This window comes from Erinaceus europaeus, chromosome 19 (assembly GCF_950295315.1).
Source record: "Erinaceus europaeus chromosome 19, mEriEur2.1, whole genome shotgun sequence".
Classification (NCBI taxonomy): domain Eukaryota; kingdom Metazoa; phylum Chordata; class Mammalia; order Eulipotyphla; family Erinaceidae; genus Erinaceus; species Erinaceus europaeus.
Genome location: NC_080180.1, coordinates 60,196,395 through 60,211,434, shown reverse-complemented (window position 1 = coordinate 60,211,434; position 15,040 = coordinate 60,196,395). Strand labels below are relative to the sequence as shown.

General features: G+C 48.1%; 1 protein-coding gene across 4 annotated transcripts in view; it reads right to left on the bottom strand.

The window, feature by feature from the left end:
- The window catches only part of CLGN (calmegin), a 30,531-nt gene extending 15,893 nt beyond the window's left edge, over positions 1–14,638 (bottom strand). For 3 of the 4 annotated variants that reach the window (XM_060179051.1, XM_060179052.1, XM_060179054.1), the window contains exons 1-5: positions 14,544–14,632; positions 11,216–11,368; positions 7,909–7,982; positions 7,066–7,124; positions 5,145–5,286 (exon numbers count right to left, since the gene is read on the bottom strand). In XM_060179051.1, the coding sequence (XP_060035034.1) occupies positions 5,145–5,286; positions 7,066–7,124; positions 7,909–7,982; positions 11,216–11,368; positions 14,544–14,552 (437 nt within the window). In that variant the 5' untranslated portion in view covers positions 14,553–14,632. Of the gene's footprint in view, positions 1–5,144; positions 5,287–7,065; positions 7,125–7,908; positions 7,983–11,215; positions 11,369–14,543 lie in introns of all 4 variants that reach the window. The other variant, XM_060179053.1, reaches the window with a different exon arrangement.
- Between the last annotated feature and the right edge of the window lie 402 nt (positions 14,639–15,040).

Here is a 15,040-nt window from a genome sequence, read left to right as displayed (position 1 = left end):
GCAGAAACGCCTTCTCTTTGAAGTCTTGGAGTATTAGAAATAGAATTCCCACACAATCAACTGAGTGGAGACAGCATGTTTGTTGGCATATATTTTTCCATAAAAGCTGTTCAGTGAAGACTAAGGTATTTTAACAGAAACTCTAGGAAGAAACTTCCAAGGCAGAGGAGGTACACTCAAAATATAGGCTCTTTTGAGGACCAGTTACGGCAACAGGTTTCTAAGAGGTTGCTAACGATTGTAGCCGAATTCAGCTCACCACTGATTTGTCTTTGAGTTCACCGACACCTAAACCATGTTAAATAAGTTGTAGATTTCACTAAGAGCTGCCTCAGGGAAAGCTATTTGGTTTAATGAATTAAAGAAGAAAAAGAGAAATTAACAGGAACTGAACTATTGATTAATTTTAGCTTCTCTGTGACTTCAAATGTTTCTGGAGAAACTTTGGTTATGACAAAGTGAAAAATGAAATTGCAAACAGTTTGAGTCCAACTAATGCCTATACTTGATATCAAAACCCAGAGGAAATGTACTCCATCTAAGTGGTCATCTCTGAGTTGTTGCTGGCTGGTGGGATATTATTCTTTCTTCTCTGCTTTATTTCTGAGGATCTGAGACTTTAAAGAGTGTGAATTGGAAAGATGGGGCAAGGATGGCAGTAAGCTGGGTAAGAGGGGTTGGTTGTATGGAGAGAATAGAACTGAACTTTTAATGGTGAACTCAATGCAGTGCAAACATGCTCTTTTTTTTTTTAATATTTATTTATTTTATTTATTTATTCCCTTTTGTTGCCCTTGTTGTTTTATTGTTGTAGTTATTATTGTTGTTGTCGTTGTTGGATAGGACAGAGAGAAATGGAGAGAGGAGGGGGAGAGAAAGACAGACACCTGCAGACCTGCTTCACCGCCTGTGAAGCAACTCCCCTGCAGGTGGGGAGCCGGGGTTCGAACCGGGATTCTTATGCCGGTCCTTGTGCTTTGCGCCACCTGCGCTTAACCCGCTGCGCTACAGCCCGACTCCCCCAAACATGCTCATTTTTCTGGTAACACACACCCAAGGTTATGTAATACAATGTGACCTTGCCCCCATTTTTAAAAAGATATTTGCAAATGTGCACATACTTCAGGGACAGCGAGACAGGGGATTTATTCTTGATTATGCTACTGACTCTCCTGACTCCTAGTGCAGAGGCACACTATTACACCGTAAGCCTCTATTTTCTCATCTGTATAATGGGCCTACAGCTCACACGACTTGCCTGAGGGCTCCAGGTGTCATGCATGGTCATAGGAGAACAAACACCCAGGAATGGTCACTTCTGGAATGAGCAGCAGCTTGTGCACAGCCACATTTACATCATAGGAAAAATGAGGCCACATGCAGTTATCTATTTATTTATTTATTTATTCACTTTTGTTATCTATTTATTTATTCACTTTTGTTTAAGAATACTATTTCTGGGAGTCAGGAGGTAGCGCAGTGGATTAAGCGCATGTGGTGCAGAGCGCAAGGACCTGCGTAAGGATCCCGGTTCGAGCCCCCGGCTCCCCACCTGCAGGGGAGTCACTTCACAAGCGGTGAAGCAGGTCTGCAGGTGTCTGTCTTTCTCTCCCCCTCTCTGTCTTCCCCTCCTCTCTCCATTTCTCTCTGTCCTATCCAACAACAACGACATCAATAGCAACAACAATAATAACTACAACAAAAAAACAACAAGGGCAACAAAAGGGAATAAATAAATATTTTTAAAAAAAGAACACTATTTCCAAAACTGTCCTACAGAACAGTAATTGTTGTGAGGGGGGTATGTTGTCTGTGGCCAAATCAATCCCCAGAACACAGTGTTAGTTAAAGTTAAAAAGAGGTTTTTATAAGTGTAATTTCTCAAAACCTTTAACGAGGTCAGGATAGTCTTAGCTTTCAAAACTTACAGAGTAAGACTATGCATATTACTACGTATACAACTTGGGGCAAAGCAGCTTCAAAGCTGCTAAAGTTACACTGTAAAAGAATCATAGCAGTAAGCACAGATTTTTTTCCTCTTTTTAATTCATCCTCTTAATTTCCCCAACATTAAGAGAATGTAAGCTTCATTCTCCTTTGAGTGGTTTTCAAGAATATCACAGACTGGTCTCCAAGTCTCCCTCCTCATCTTTTCCTTCGTTTTCAGATCATTAATTTTGTAATTGACATGATTTCTTCTCTGACACTCTTGACCTTTTTCTCTAATCTGACAAGTTGTCTTGTTCACTTGTCTAGAGATCATTCACAATGGACATAGGGAATGGGATTCACTTTAATCCAGAGACATCACATTTTACATAGTTTTCTTTTACTCTTCCATTTCTGTCACAAAGGATAAAAGCAGAGAGTGATATTATGTATAGACAGATATGGACATTAGTAGTCAACACATATCTGTGACTTTGGGAGAACCACTGCAGTTTCCAGTGGAGAGAATGGGGACACAGAACACTGGTGGTGGGAACGATGTGGAATTATACCCCCGTTATATTGTAATTTTTAAATCCATATTAAATCACTAATAAAAATTAAAAAAGAAAATACCCTCCCCCATCAAACAAGAAACAGTGCCTGAGACATAGTCCTGCTCTAGTACACAGCGCTTGTGTGAAGCGTGAAAAATGCCCCACATCTGATCCCTGGCACTGAATATGCCAGAGCTGAGTGATGCTCTAGTTTTAAAAAAAACAACCTGAAAAATAACTTGGAGGTGTCAACAGCTGTCCTGAAAATCATCATTTCCCCCCAAAATTGGAAAAACAAAAAAAATCAAAAACAAACAAGCAAACAAAAACCACCTGTGGCTTAAGCCCCTGGTCTCCACATACAAGAGGGAAGCTTTATGGGCATTTTCTCCTCTCCTTCTTCTCCTCTCTTTCTTTCTTTCTTTTTAATATTTATTTGTTTATTTTCCCTTTTTGTTGCCCTTGTTATTTGTTATCATTGTTATGGTTATTATTATTGTGATTTATGTTGTTGCTGGGTAGAACAGAGAGGAGTTGAGAGAGGAGGGGAAGACAGACAGACACCCACAGACCTGCTTCACCGCCAGTGAATTGACCTCCCTGCAGGTGGGGAGCCAGGGGCTCGGTGCCACGTGCGCTTAACCCGCTGCACTACCACCCGACCCCCTCCTCCTCTCTTTCTTCCCACCTCTTCGCTCCCTCCATCTCAACCTCTTATCAAAGTGGGGGGCTGCCAAGAGCAGCGCAGGCCCTGAGCCCCAGTGAGATAAGCCTGGTGGCAAAGCAGCAATAACAGCACCTTTCAAGAAATGAGGCAGAGTGCATGCGCCACGCCCACACAGATACAGGCCCCAGGCCCTGAGCATATGCAGATGCTGGAGTAGGACTGTGGGGACACCCCCCCCACACACACACACACACACATTTAAAGTTAAAAGAAAAACTGGGCTGGGAGCAGTGCGATCACATAAGCGCACGGTTCCATGGCAGAAAACAAGTAAACAAACACAAGAAAGACCACAAGTCCATCTGCAGATGCTGAGACGGGCACTGAGCTCCGACACCCCTGGGAGGCGAGGTCTGTGCGGACACTGTCGCCACGTGGATGGGCAGCGAGAGGGAAGGCCCATTCAAGCCCCACTGGGCTGGGCTGGGTGCGGTGCATGTCACCCATGATTATGCACATTCTTTAACTAAAACGCTTTCCTGCTTACAGTGTGTGTGGGATAGAGGCAATTGAGACACCAGACCTTGGAGAAACACTGTCTCTCAGGCCTGGTGTGAACTATGGTTGTCATCAGGGGGCAGGGGGCGGCATCACAGAACGGTGGTGGTGGGTGCTGTGTGCAACCATACTCTGTGATCTCGTGGGCCGTTATTAAATCCCTAACAAGAATAACAATTTAGGGAGCCGGGAGGTAGCGCAGCGGGTTAAGCGCAGGTGGCGCTAAGCGCAAGGACCGGCATGAGGATCCCGGATCCCAGTTGGAGCCCCCGGCTCCCCACCTGCAGGGGAGTCACTTCACAGGTGGTGAAGCAGATCTGCAGGTGTTTGTCTTTCTCTCCTCCTCTCTGTCTTCCCCTCCTCCGTTTCTCTTTGTCCTATCCAACAACGACGACATCAACTACAACAACAATAAAAAGACAACAAGGGCAACAAAAGGGAAGATAAATAAATAAAAATTAAAAAAAAGAATAACAATTTTAAAAAGTTGATTTTGGGGGTTGGGCAGTGGTACACCTGGCTAGGTGCACACATTCCTATGCAGAAGGACCTGAGCTGGAGCCCCGGCTCCCCACCTGCAGGGGGGAGGCTTCATGAGCGGTGAAGCAGGTGCTGCTTTTTCTCTCTCCCTCTCTATCTCCCCCTGCCTCCCATCTTCAATTTCACTCTGTCTTATCAAAATAAAATATAAAGAAAAAAATTAAAAGGAGAAAAACCACCACCAGGAGCCACAGTAATAACCCTGGTGACGATTAAAAATAAATGAATAAATAAAAAGTTAATGATTTGAGTGGTCCGGGAGGTGGACTTGGAGCCACACTGGACTCTCAAGTGTGAAGTCCTGAGTTCAATCCCTGGCAGCACATGTACCAGAGTGATGTGTGGTTCTTTCTCTCTCTCTCTCCTCTTTCTCATGAATAAATAAATAAAATCTTTTTTTTAAAAAAAGTTAATGATTTGAAAATAATGAAGGCTTACTATGAAAAAAAAATCCTTTACATGTAGGTGGCAAATATTCTGGTGTATATTATAGAGCTCACTCTGTTGACTTTTTTTTTCTTTTGATAGAGGATGAAAAGAGAGAGAGAGAGGCAGGAGGAGAGACACCAGCAGCACTGCCCCACCACTTCCTTCCTCTGCAGGTGAGCACTGGGTCTTGAACCTGGGTCCTCCTCACTCATGGTAACGTGTGTGCTCTGCCCAGTGTAAACCACCCAGCCCTTACTATTTAGTTTTTAAACAAATCTGTGTTTTACTCAGAACCTCAGGGTTTTCTTAGGTGCACAAATGCACAACCATTTGTGAGTGACAGTGAAACAGAAAATCTGAAGTTTTGTGTCCATCCAATCCTCCAAGTACAACTATATCCCAAAAGTCAACTTCTGTAAAACGCACACACATTTTAAAAGCAGCTGAATCACAGTACGACTTACTGAACTACCAGGGGTTTCTCAGCGAAGATAAAGGGCTTTGCTAACACAGCAGCCACCGCGTGGTGCTTGGCTCTCGATTTCAGGACCAGCCCCCTGTCGCCGGGCACTGCGTTTTCTTTTAGTTCTTCTATTTCCCATCTTCCTGAGACATAAAACAGAACAAACTAAAGTCAAATAAACACTTGCGCATTGCTTTCCAGCAAAGGAGACTAGTAACTAATCTAGTATTTCCGTGAAGGCTAATTCAAGTTCTGAGTAGTGCAATTCTTTTTTTTTTTTTCCTCCAGGGTTATTGCTGGGCTCGGTGCCTGCACCATGAATCCACCGCTCCTGGAGACCATTTTTTTCCCCCTTTTGTTGCACTTGTTGTTGTAGCCTCGTTGTGATTATTATTATTACCATTGTTGATGTTGTTCGTTGTTGGATAGGACAGAGAGAAATGGAGAGAGGAGGGGAAGACAGAGGGGGAGAGAAAGACAGACACCTGCAGACCTGCTTCACCGCCCGTGAAGTGACTCCCCTGCAGGTGGGGAGCCGGGGGCTCGAACAGGGATCCTTACGCTGGTCCCTGCACTTTGCGTCACGTGCGCTTAACCCGCTGCGCCACCGCCCGACCCCCAGAGTGGTGCAATTCTATCTGCATCTGTACACTCAGCTCTTCCTGTGTTCTTCTTTTGGGCAGTGATTTATTACCTTAGCTAGAACTGTAGAGGCAAGTGAATGACAGACTCTACAACATCCACTTCAGACACTTGGAAACTTGACTTTGTTGGACTGTCTTTGTAAGGCTTTTTCATCAGCAACTGTACAAGGCATGGTTTGTCTCAGAGCACCTATCACCCAACATTGCCTTTAAGGCGAAATAGTACAAAAATACACGTGACCAAGGTGTCTCGGAACCTCACCTCTCCAGAGCCCTACCCCACTCCCACTCGGGAAAGATAGAAACAGGCCGGGGTTATGGACCCACCGGCCAAGAACCATGTCCAGCAGAGCCAGGACTCCCACCTTCTGCACCCCACAAAGTATTTTGGTCCATACTCCCAGAGGGATAAAGAATAGGGAAGCTTCCAATAGAGGTGAGGGGACATGGAATTCTGGTGGTGGTGGGAACTGTATGGAATTGTACTCCTGTTATCTTACAATCTTGTTAATCATTATTAAATCACTAATGAAAAAAAAAAGGAGCTGGGTGGTGGCACATCTGGTTGAGTGTACATGTTACAGTGTGCAAGGACCCAGGTTCAAGTCCCTGGTCCCCACCTGCAGGGGGAAAGCTTCATGAGTGGTGAAGCAGGGCTGCAGGTGTCTCTTTGTCTCTCTCCCTCTCTATTACCCCCTTCCCTCTCAATTTCTGGCTGTGTCTACCCAATAAATAAATAAAGATTTAAAAAGTGAGAGAGAGATGTTATCACACTAAGTGGGCAGATGGCCTGGACATACATCTGAATTGGTGGCATTCGTCAGCTACCTTCACTTCTCTTCAGATATCTGTGTAGAGACCCAAGTTTCAAGCTGACAGATCCATGCTCCATGAGCAGAGATGGCAGGTCCCCTTCCCAGGCTCAGTCACCAGTCACAGAACTGCTGGCCAAGAAAGCTGCCAGTCCTGTGAGGCAGCGAGCCACACCAGGCCCTCTCTGGGCCGGAAACTCCTGAATTTCTCCTCGGGAAGCTCTGGAAGTTGAGCCGGGGCCTCACACAGTACAAAGCTAGCCCAGAAAGTGCCAACTGCACATTTTGGTTTTGCTCTTTTTAGGGCAGGAAACAACCAAGTGACTTCAATCTCTTTGTTGTCATTTTGCTGGGGGCGTTGGTGCTGGTGGTGTCACAGTTCAATTTGACAGCCCGAGTACAGAACTGACAGAACTATGATCTCAAAAGCTCGTGGTTTTCTTGACTATCCGAATGGGTGACTCACCATCATATATAGAGATCTCTGCATCTGCTTCATCTTTCTGTGCTTTTGATAGCACCCACCTACAAATAAAGACAGAGAGAATGGATGCTGCCAACAAGTGGACCAGTCCAAGGGAGACAGCACAATGGCCATGCAAAGTAGACTCTCATGCCCGAGGCTCCAACATCCCAGGTTCAAACCCTCATATCACCAGAAGCCAGAGCTGAGCAGTGCTCAGGGGGAAAAACAGACAAATAAACAACGACAAAAAATGTGACAGGACAACCACTGATGAGCTTGATGCATATCAGAAACAAAAGAAAAAATACCGACAGTACTTTTCACGAAGGAGGAAGAGGAGAAGGAGGCGGAAGAGGAGGAGGAGGAGGAGGGAAGAATGAGAATTTAGAGACCAGGTGCTTTTTGTCATTCTGCATGGCTGGAGTTCCCCAGATGTGGACTCTGCAGTCCACCGTCCTTGTGGCCACAGCGGGGATAAACTCTCTGAGCTTCAGCAAAATGTAGGCAGATTCAGCACTCGCCCTCCTAGTTAGAATGGTACCCGGTAAGTGAGAACTCTCACTATTTTAACATCATTTAGGATGGAACAAAGGCTTGGTTTTTTTTTTTCTCCACCTAAAAGTTACATTCTTAGTATCTATCTAAAGGAATGAAGAATAGTCTCGTGTCTTTGTATGAAAGGATAACAATTCAAAGCCAACAGATCTGCCGACAGCAAGCGTGTGTTAAGGCAGCTTCAAAGCCCGTTTTATAGCTCTAGAGCAGAGACAAGTTTCATTGACCAATAACTTAAAAAAAGAAAAGAAAAAGAAACTCAAGACATGATCCTGAGCAAATACTCACCCAACCAACTTTCCACTATCAAAAGTTTCTGTAAAATAGACTTCTCCTGTTGGCTCTGGTGTTTTATATTTAATCTAGAAAGCAGATTTATAAGAATGTACAGTTATTCTCTCCACAAATACTCCAGTGAAATCTCCTTGTCAGCAGAGAAGCTAACAGATCATGTGCACACAGGTGGCCTGGTCTTTGCCCCTTATTGTGGTGGGAAGAGCCACAAAACACTGGAGACACCTTGCTGGGGAAGCCAGGACAGAGGAGGAGGAGGAGGAGGGGGGTGGGGAGAGGAGGGGAGGAGGGGGGAGGAGGAGGAAAGGGAGAGGAGGAGGGGTGGGGGAGGAGGGGGAGGAAGAGAAGGGAGAAGAGAAGAGGAGGAGGGGAAAGAGGGGGAGGTGGGGAAGGAGACAGAATTAGAAAAGCCTCCCCTCCCCGCAGCAGGCAGGCCTGGGAGGCATGCTAACAGGTCAGCCACGCTATTGGGAGAAGAAGGGCAACTGCGTGATCCAAAGCCCATCAAAGGGCACAGCCATGAGCACGGAGCTGACTGGAGCCTGACCAGAGACTGAGGGGCTGTGTTGAGAGCCCAGGAGCCAAAGGGCAGTCAGCACAGAGCAGCTGCCCACCAGCACTGTCCCCAGGGCCGCTATGAGGACGGGGATGGTGGCGACAGTGGCGGCCTCGTGACTCTCAGCAGCTTAGAATCATCTTCATGCTTCCCTATGGGAAGCCCTGATGCCCATTCTCCATCTGAGGAAGCCGGGAGAAGCAAGGCAGCTCGCCCCGGTCTCCCTGTGTGCTAGTGGGAGAGCCTGTGGCTGTCAGCCCAGGCCGTCTGGTCCCAAAGCTGACACGGGGACCCACTGCACTGCAGGAAGTGAATACTAACTGGCCGACAAGAGGGCAGGGGATCATTGGAACCGAGGATGAAAACAGCTGTGCAGAAAGCAACCCAGGTCCTTTCCCTGCCGGCACTCCTGATCTTAGGTGATGACTCGCTATGAGAGAGATTTCTCCTCCCAGGCTTTAGGGAGAAGGATGCAGACATGCCTTTTTTCTGCTGCCACTGCTCCTACTTCGTCCAGATCATTTCCTGTCTGTCTTAGGGCAATGAGTCAGTAATTTAGACAAAGCTCTGTGTATCCGCTCAAGTGTCAGCACTTAGCTGCCATCACTGCCAGTCTCCCCGGGAGCGGACTAGACTTCAGCTCCACCGTTGTGTGCACAGACAGGTTACATGGGCTGGGCCATGCCGCCCCAAGAGGCTTCCTCTCATCACACCTGCTCTACTTCCACAGCAGTTTATACAGTAACTTTTTTTTTTTTTTTGCCTCCAGGATTATCACTGGGGCTTGGTGCCTGCACTGTGAATCCTAGAGGCCATTTTTCCCATTTTGTTGTTGTCCTTACTGCATTGTTACTGTTATAATTGTCGTTGTCGTTGGATAGGACAGAGAGAAATGGAGAGAGGAGGGGAGACAGAGACAGGGAGAGAAAGAGAGACATCTGCAGACCTGCTTCACTGCTTGTGAAGTGACCCCCCTGCAGGTGGGGAGCTGGGGCTCGAACCAGGACCCTTGTACCGGTCCTTGCGCTTCTCGCCACGTGCACTTAACCTGCTGCGCTACCTCCCAGCCCTCTAGCTTATGTGTTATTTATCTGCACTGATTCCCATATCTACAGTATACTACCAAATTAGAAGGGGCCAGGTGGTGGTGCACCCAGTTAAGCACACTTACCACCATGAGCAAAGACCTGGGTTCAAGCCCCCACTCCCCACCTGCAAGGGGTGCTTCATGAGCAGTGAAGCAGGTCTTCAGGAGTCTGCCTTTCTCTGTCTCCCCTCCCTTCTCAACTTCTCTCTGTCCTATCAAGTGTAATAGAAGGGGTGGGGGGAGGCCGCCGGGAGTAGATTCATAGTGCTGGCACTCAGCCCCAGAAACAACACTGGTGGCAATAAAAAAAAGAAAAAGAAAAAGAAAAAAGAAAGTTAGAAGCAATAAAGCCTATTCTTTCTCAAGTATCTTTTCAAACTCAAATTTTCACCAAAATTCCTACACTGTCCTCAAATACTCCTGGGCTTCAGGGTCTGTTCTGAGCTCTGTGATGACATATGTCTTTGAGTCATAGTGATGCTTATTATTATTATTATTATTATTATTTATTTTGCCCCCAGGGCTATCACTAGGGCTCACTGCTGGCACTATAAATCCACTGCTCCTGGCAGCCATTTTTTTCTATTTTATTGGATAGGACAGAGAGAAATTGATAGATGAGGGAAGATAAAGAGGGAGAGAGAAAGAGAGTCCCCTGCAGACCTGCTTCACTGCTTGTGTAGCGTCCCCCCTGCAGCTGGGGGCTCGAACTCATGTCCTTGTGCTTAGAACTGTGTGTGTTTAACCAGGTGCGCCACCGCCTGGCCCCCTTAGTGCTCCATTTTAAATAAGATATTCTCATGGAATTTAAAATTTAACAGTTGAAAGGATATCCACCTTCCAAAGCTGAACACGCCATGTGCCAATCAATCAATCAGTCAATCAATCAATACAGTCATCTGAAGGAAGTACAGCAAAGGCCCTAACATCTCTGCTTTCCGAGGCCCTGTAGATAGCAGCTGGCCCAGTGAATACGACTGGTGTTTTCTGGCCATCAAAAGTACTTCTGGGAAATAAAATATGAGTGTTCCAATTGGAGACATGATAATTCCTTTAGGTAAGGAAAAAAAAAAAAAAACCTCCTAAGGAGGAGAGAAGCAGAGGAGCGAGTAGCCTTTATCTGAAAAGGCCTGGGTGTCAGAGTCAGAGTGAGACTGTGGCAGGACAATACTCAGTGGTCTGGGCAAGGGGCGGCCCCCTGCTGGTTTAGGAAAACCTTCCCCGTCTGGCGAGGAGGCTGCCAAGGTGCCTGCACACCTCCATAGCAGATGGGCACACTACAAAATGACAGCAAGTGGTGGTGGCGGTGGTGTGTGGTGTGTGTCCCTGTGTGTGTGGGGAGGGGGGGAGAGGGGAGCGGCACTTTCTTGCTGTTTACTTAGTAAACAAAAGCTAGGGCCAGGAGGTGGCGCACCAGCTTGAGTGCACATATTACAATGTGCAAGGACTCAAGGTCAAGCCCCCAGTCCCCACCTGCAGGGGCTGCAGGTGTCTCTCTCCCTCTCTAGCTCCCCCTTCCCTCTCGATTTCTGGCTGTCTCTTTCCAATAAATAAAGGTAGTAAAAAAAAATTTAAAAAGAAAGGGAGAAAAAGAAAAGCTACTAGGGTCAGTCCTGTCTACAGCAACCGTAGAAAGGAATCAGTTCTGATAACCTCACCTCTGGGTAGAGTTCACCTTCCTTAACAGGGATCCGTTCCGAGCTTTCTTCAAAGCCTTCCACCTCAGTGCCATCGTCCACATGCTCCGCACTGACTGAGATTAGCAGAAGGCTCCAGCACAGCCAGAAGCTGTGAACACGCATACTGGCTGCCTGAGAGGTGAGATCAAAGCAAGCGGAGAAGGTCAGAGGTTTGTTCTCCCTGGTGCAATATCTCTGATTTTCAAAACATTTCGTATGGATAGAGATAAATTGGGAGACGATGGAAGAGGGGGAGAGGGGAAGACACCTGCAGCCCTACTTCACGGCTCATGAAGCATCCCCCGCAGGTGGGGACCAGGGGCTTGAACTTGTGATGTGAGCGCTTGACGAGGGGCACCACCACTCAGCCCCAAGAATGATTAGTTTAAGTATACTCAAACAACTTCTACTATCTTCCTTTCCTAGAACATGTATTTTTTTAATCATTAAAAAAATTATTTAAGGTATGTTTTGAGTAAACTAAAGTAAAATAAAGCCTCAGATCTCACAGATTCTACTTTAAAAAAAAATGCTCAAAGGTACAGAACCTAAACAGACAGTGGCATTCCCTAGCCCACATTAACTCACATGAACTCCTTTAAAAGCAAGGAGGAAAGATGACTGTCTCTAGATGTCTCTGTCTCTGCTGCTTTTGTTTCACAGCTAGAAATGTATGGTGAAATCTAGAAATGTAAGGTGAAATCTAGAAATGTATGGTGAAATCTAGATACACATATGTGTCCATGCCAGAGACATGAAAGAAAAAGAATTGCATCACCAGTCAATGGGGTCAACTTTTGTCAAAATCAAACCACCACCAGGACAAATTCAATAGGAGAATTATACAAAAGATACTTTGTGTGGTTTCAACCTGTAAGTGTTGGTCTGACACTTGGCCCGTCCTAGAGACATGCACAGGAGAAAACCAGTCTTTAGCCTCCCTGTTTCCCAGGCTTGCTGACCACAGCTTTCTTGCAGTGTCTGTCTTTCTGTCTCTCCATCTGTCCTGTGCATCTGAGCAATTGGTGCTATTCTCAGGATGTGTTTAGAAGAACTATCAGGGGGAGGGGATGGGATACAGAGTTCTAGTGGTGGGAATTGTGTGGAATTGGACCCTTCTTATCCTATGGTCTTGTCAGTGTTTCCATTTTATAAACAAAAATTATTTTTAAAAAAGTATTCCCTCCTCTGTAATTTTTTTTCCTTTCTTAAATATGACAAGAGGAGCATTGGCAATCATTTTTCTTAATTAATCAGCACTAACTTTTCTCTCGGTGGTTGTGAGGTGAGAGTCTGTGTCTGTGTGTTGGGTCTGGATGGTCTACAGACCCGGCCAAGCCCCAAAGTCCCTTGCTAATGAAGGTGGCTGTCCAAGGCCACGATGTTTGGCACAGCAAAGCTCTGCTCACATGTTGTGAGATAGTCAGTCAGTGTGGGTGCCTCACACCCGCACGTGGAGAAAAGGAAGGAGCCTAAGGTGCTAAGGCTCTGAGGGTCTCTCCCTCTCCGGACAGGCTGCAAGCCTTCAGCTGGGAGCCGGGGTGCCTGGACGGGACGCCATTCAGGTCCCTGCTCTCCTGTGTCTCTGCAGAGCTTCTGGGCTGGCTCCAGAATACGCCAAAGTAAAGTAACTCTGGCCAAGTGGGAGCTTCCCTGCTCCCCAGCTCTGAGGGCAAGACCACCATTAGCTCAGAGAGGCTTATCACTTTTTCACCACAGAGCCCTCCAAAATCTTCCCTGCCAGCCCCCAGGCAGAATTAAAAATCGGTGCCATTTCTGGGCATTCCCTGATGTCCGACTGCACAGGCAGGGGCCTAGAGGGAAAGTCTGGGGCCTAGGCGGTGGTGCACCCGGTTAAGCTCACATACCACCAGGTGTAAGGACCTGTTTTGCGCCTCTATTCCCCACCTGCAATGGGACACTTCATGAGCAGTGAAGCAGGTCTGCAGGTGCCTCTCTCTCCCTCTCCCTCTCTATCTCCCCCCTCTTCTCTCAATTTATCTCTATCCTGTCAATCAAAAATAGAAAGAAGAAGAGGACGAGGAGGAGGAAGAGGAGGAGAAAGGAGGAAGGAGAAAAAGGAAAAAAATGTGGCCACCAGAATTGGGGGATTTGTAGTGGAGGCACGGAGCCCTAGTGCAGGAAATGTCAACCACCGCCTCCCGGCCCCTGGGGCAGAGGGCAGGAGGAGGGGCGCCGCGCCCAGGTTAGCCCCTTCCTCCCCTGAGATAATGAGAAGACTCTGTCTTCCTCAGGATTGGGGCGGCAGAGCAGGGGGAGACCCAAGAGAACCCAGGGCACATCCCAGCAGGTGCAGAAGGACTGAGTCAGGCCCAGTCTGAGTGCCCGCAGGCTCAAGACCCACACAGAAACACGGTTCCAGTTCCGGCCCAAAGACAAGAGATGCAGGAGGCGCCAGTCACTGCACAGGCAGGAAGAGGTCTGGGGTCTGCCCGAGGGCCCACCTTTCAGTCTACCGCACCTCCCCCCATGGATGAGGACCACCTACAGGGAGGGCCGTGGGCCGTAGCCAGTCTACCAGGCTCTAATGGGCATCTCACCCCAACACACCCTCACACACACACGGGGATGATGTGGGATCTCCCACAAATATGCCTGTGGGGGACCCTGTGCCAACACTCAGGGGACACAGACAGCCCTCCCCCCGCCCCCGGCACCAGAAGTAGACAGACACTGACCTGGGAGGTGCAGGCTGTCTCTGGAAGCTGCTAGTTTTCTAAGTGAGCGTTACCTTAACTAGTGCACACTGTTAAACGGGCAGAGCTTCCTCAGTCACAAAGACCCAGAGACAGAAACCATCCCCAAGCAATACGGCACAGAGTGGGGGAAGCACAGATAGTCAGTGCAGACACCTTGAGGGTGACAGCAGGTAAGGACCCCAGGTGACAGAAGCATCCCTAGGGATGAGGGTCACACATCTCATCACAGACCCCTGCAAGCGTCCACCCGGCTTTGACCTAGCACGTTATGATCGGGCCCTCCTCCATCGCTATCCAACAGGCCATGGCCGGTGCGCCGCTATGTTCCATCGCCGGGGAGCCAGAGACGACCCGAACTGCCCCTGCGGCTCCAGACAGACTGTGACCCACAGAGTCAACGACTGCCACCTCTCCAGATTCAAAGGAGGTCTCGAAACTTGACATCAGGCTCAACCTGACGCTGTGGACTGGCTACGGAAGAAGGGCAAACGCTAGAAGAAGCAGCAGGGTCACACAGTGGCTGTGAGAAGGCAGGAGAGCAGGGCAGGGGCCGGAGCCGAGACGCTGGGCAACGCAGGGTTGTTCACCTTGCTCATACCAGGGTGATGGCGGTCTGGATGGTGGTGCACTTGCTTGAGTGCACATGTTACAGGACCCGGTTCAAGCCCCCAGCCCCCACCTGCAAGAGGAAAGCTTTGCGAGATTTAAAGACAAAACTAATCACAGGGAGAATGAACCCAGCCTGCTCCGGGCCTCGGCCCTGCACCACCTTACACACTGCAGTTCAAAGGGACTCCCGGGAGTCACGTCCAAACTCACGTCCGAAGCAGCACATTAACGGCGCGTTTGCTTATGTAAATAAGGTTTGTTTTTTTACCTCGACCAAGCTCCAGAAGACTAGCTGGAGGCACACTCACCAGGGACAGGAAGCCACTGCTCCTGGCTTTGCCCGTGCATGGTGTACCCGCAGAGACTCGGCTGAGCAGACGGCCCATTCTAGGAAGGTTGGTGCCCGGTGGCAGGGAAACGGGCTGGGGGTGGGGGGGGGGAGGGCTGTTGCCAAGCAACCAGCTGGGATGAGGCT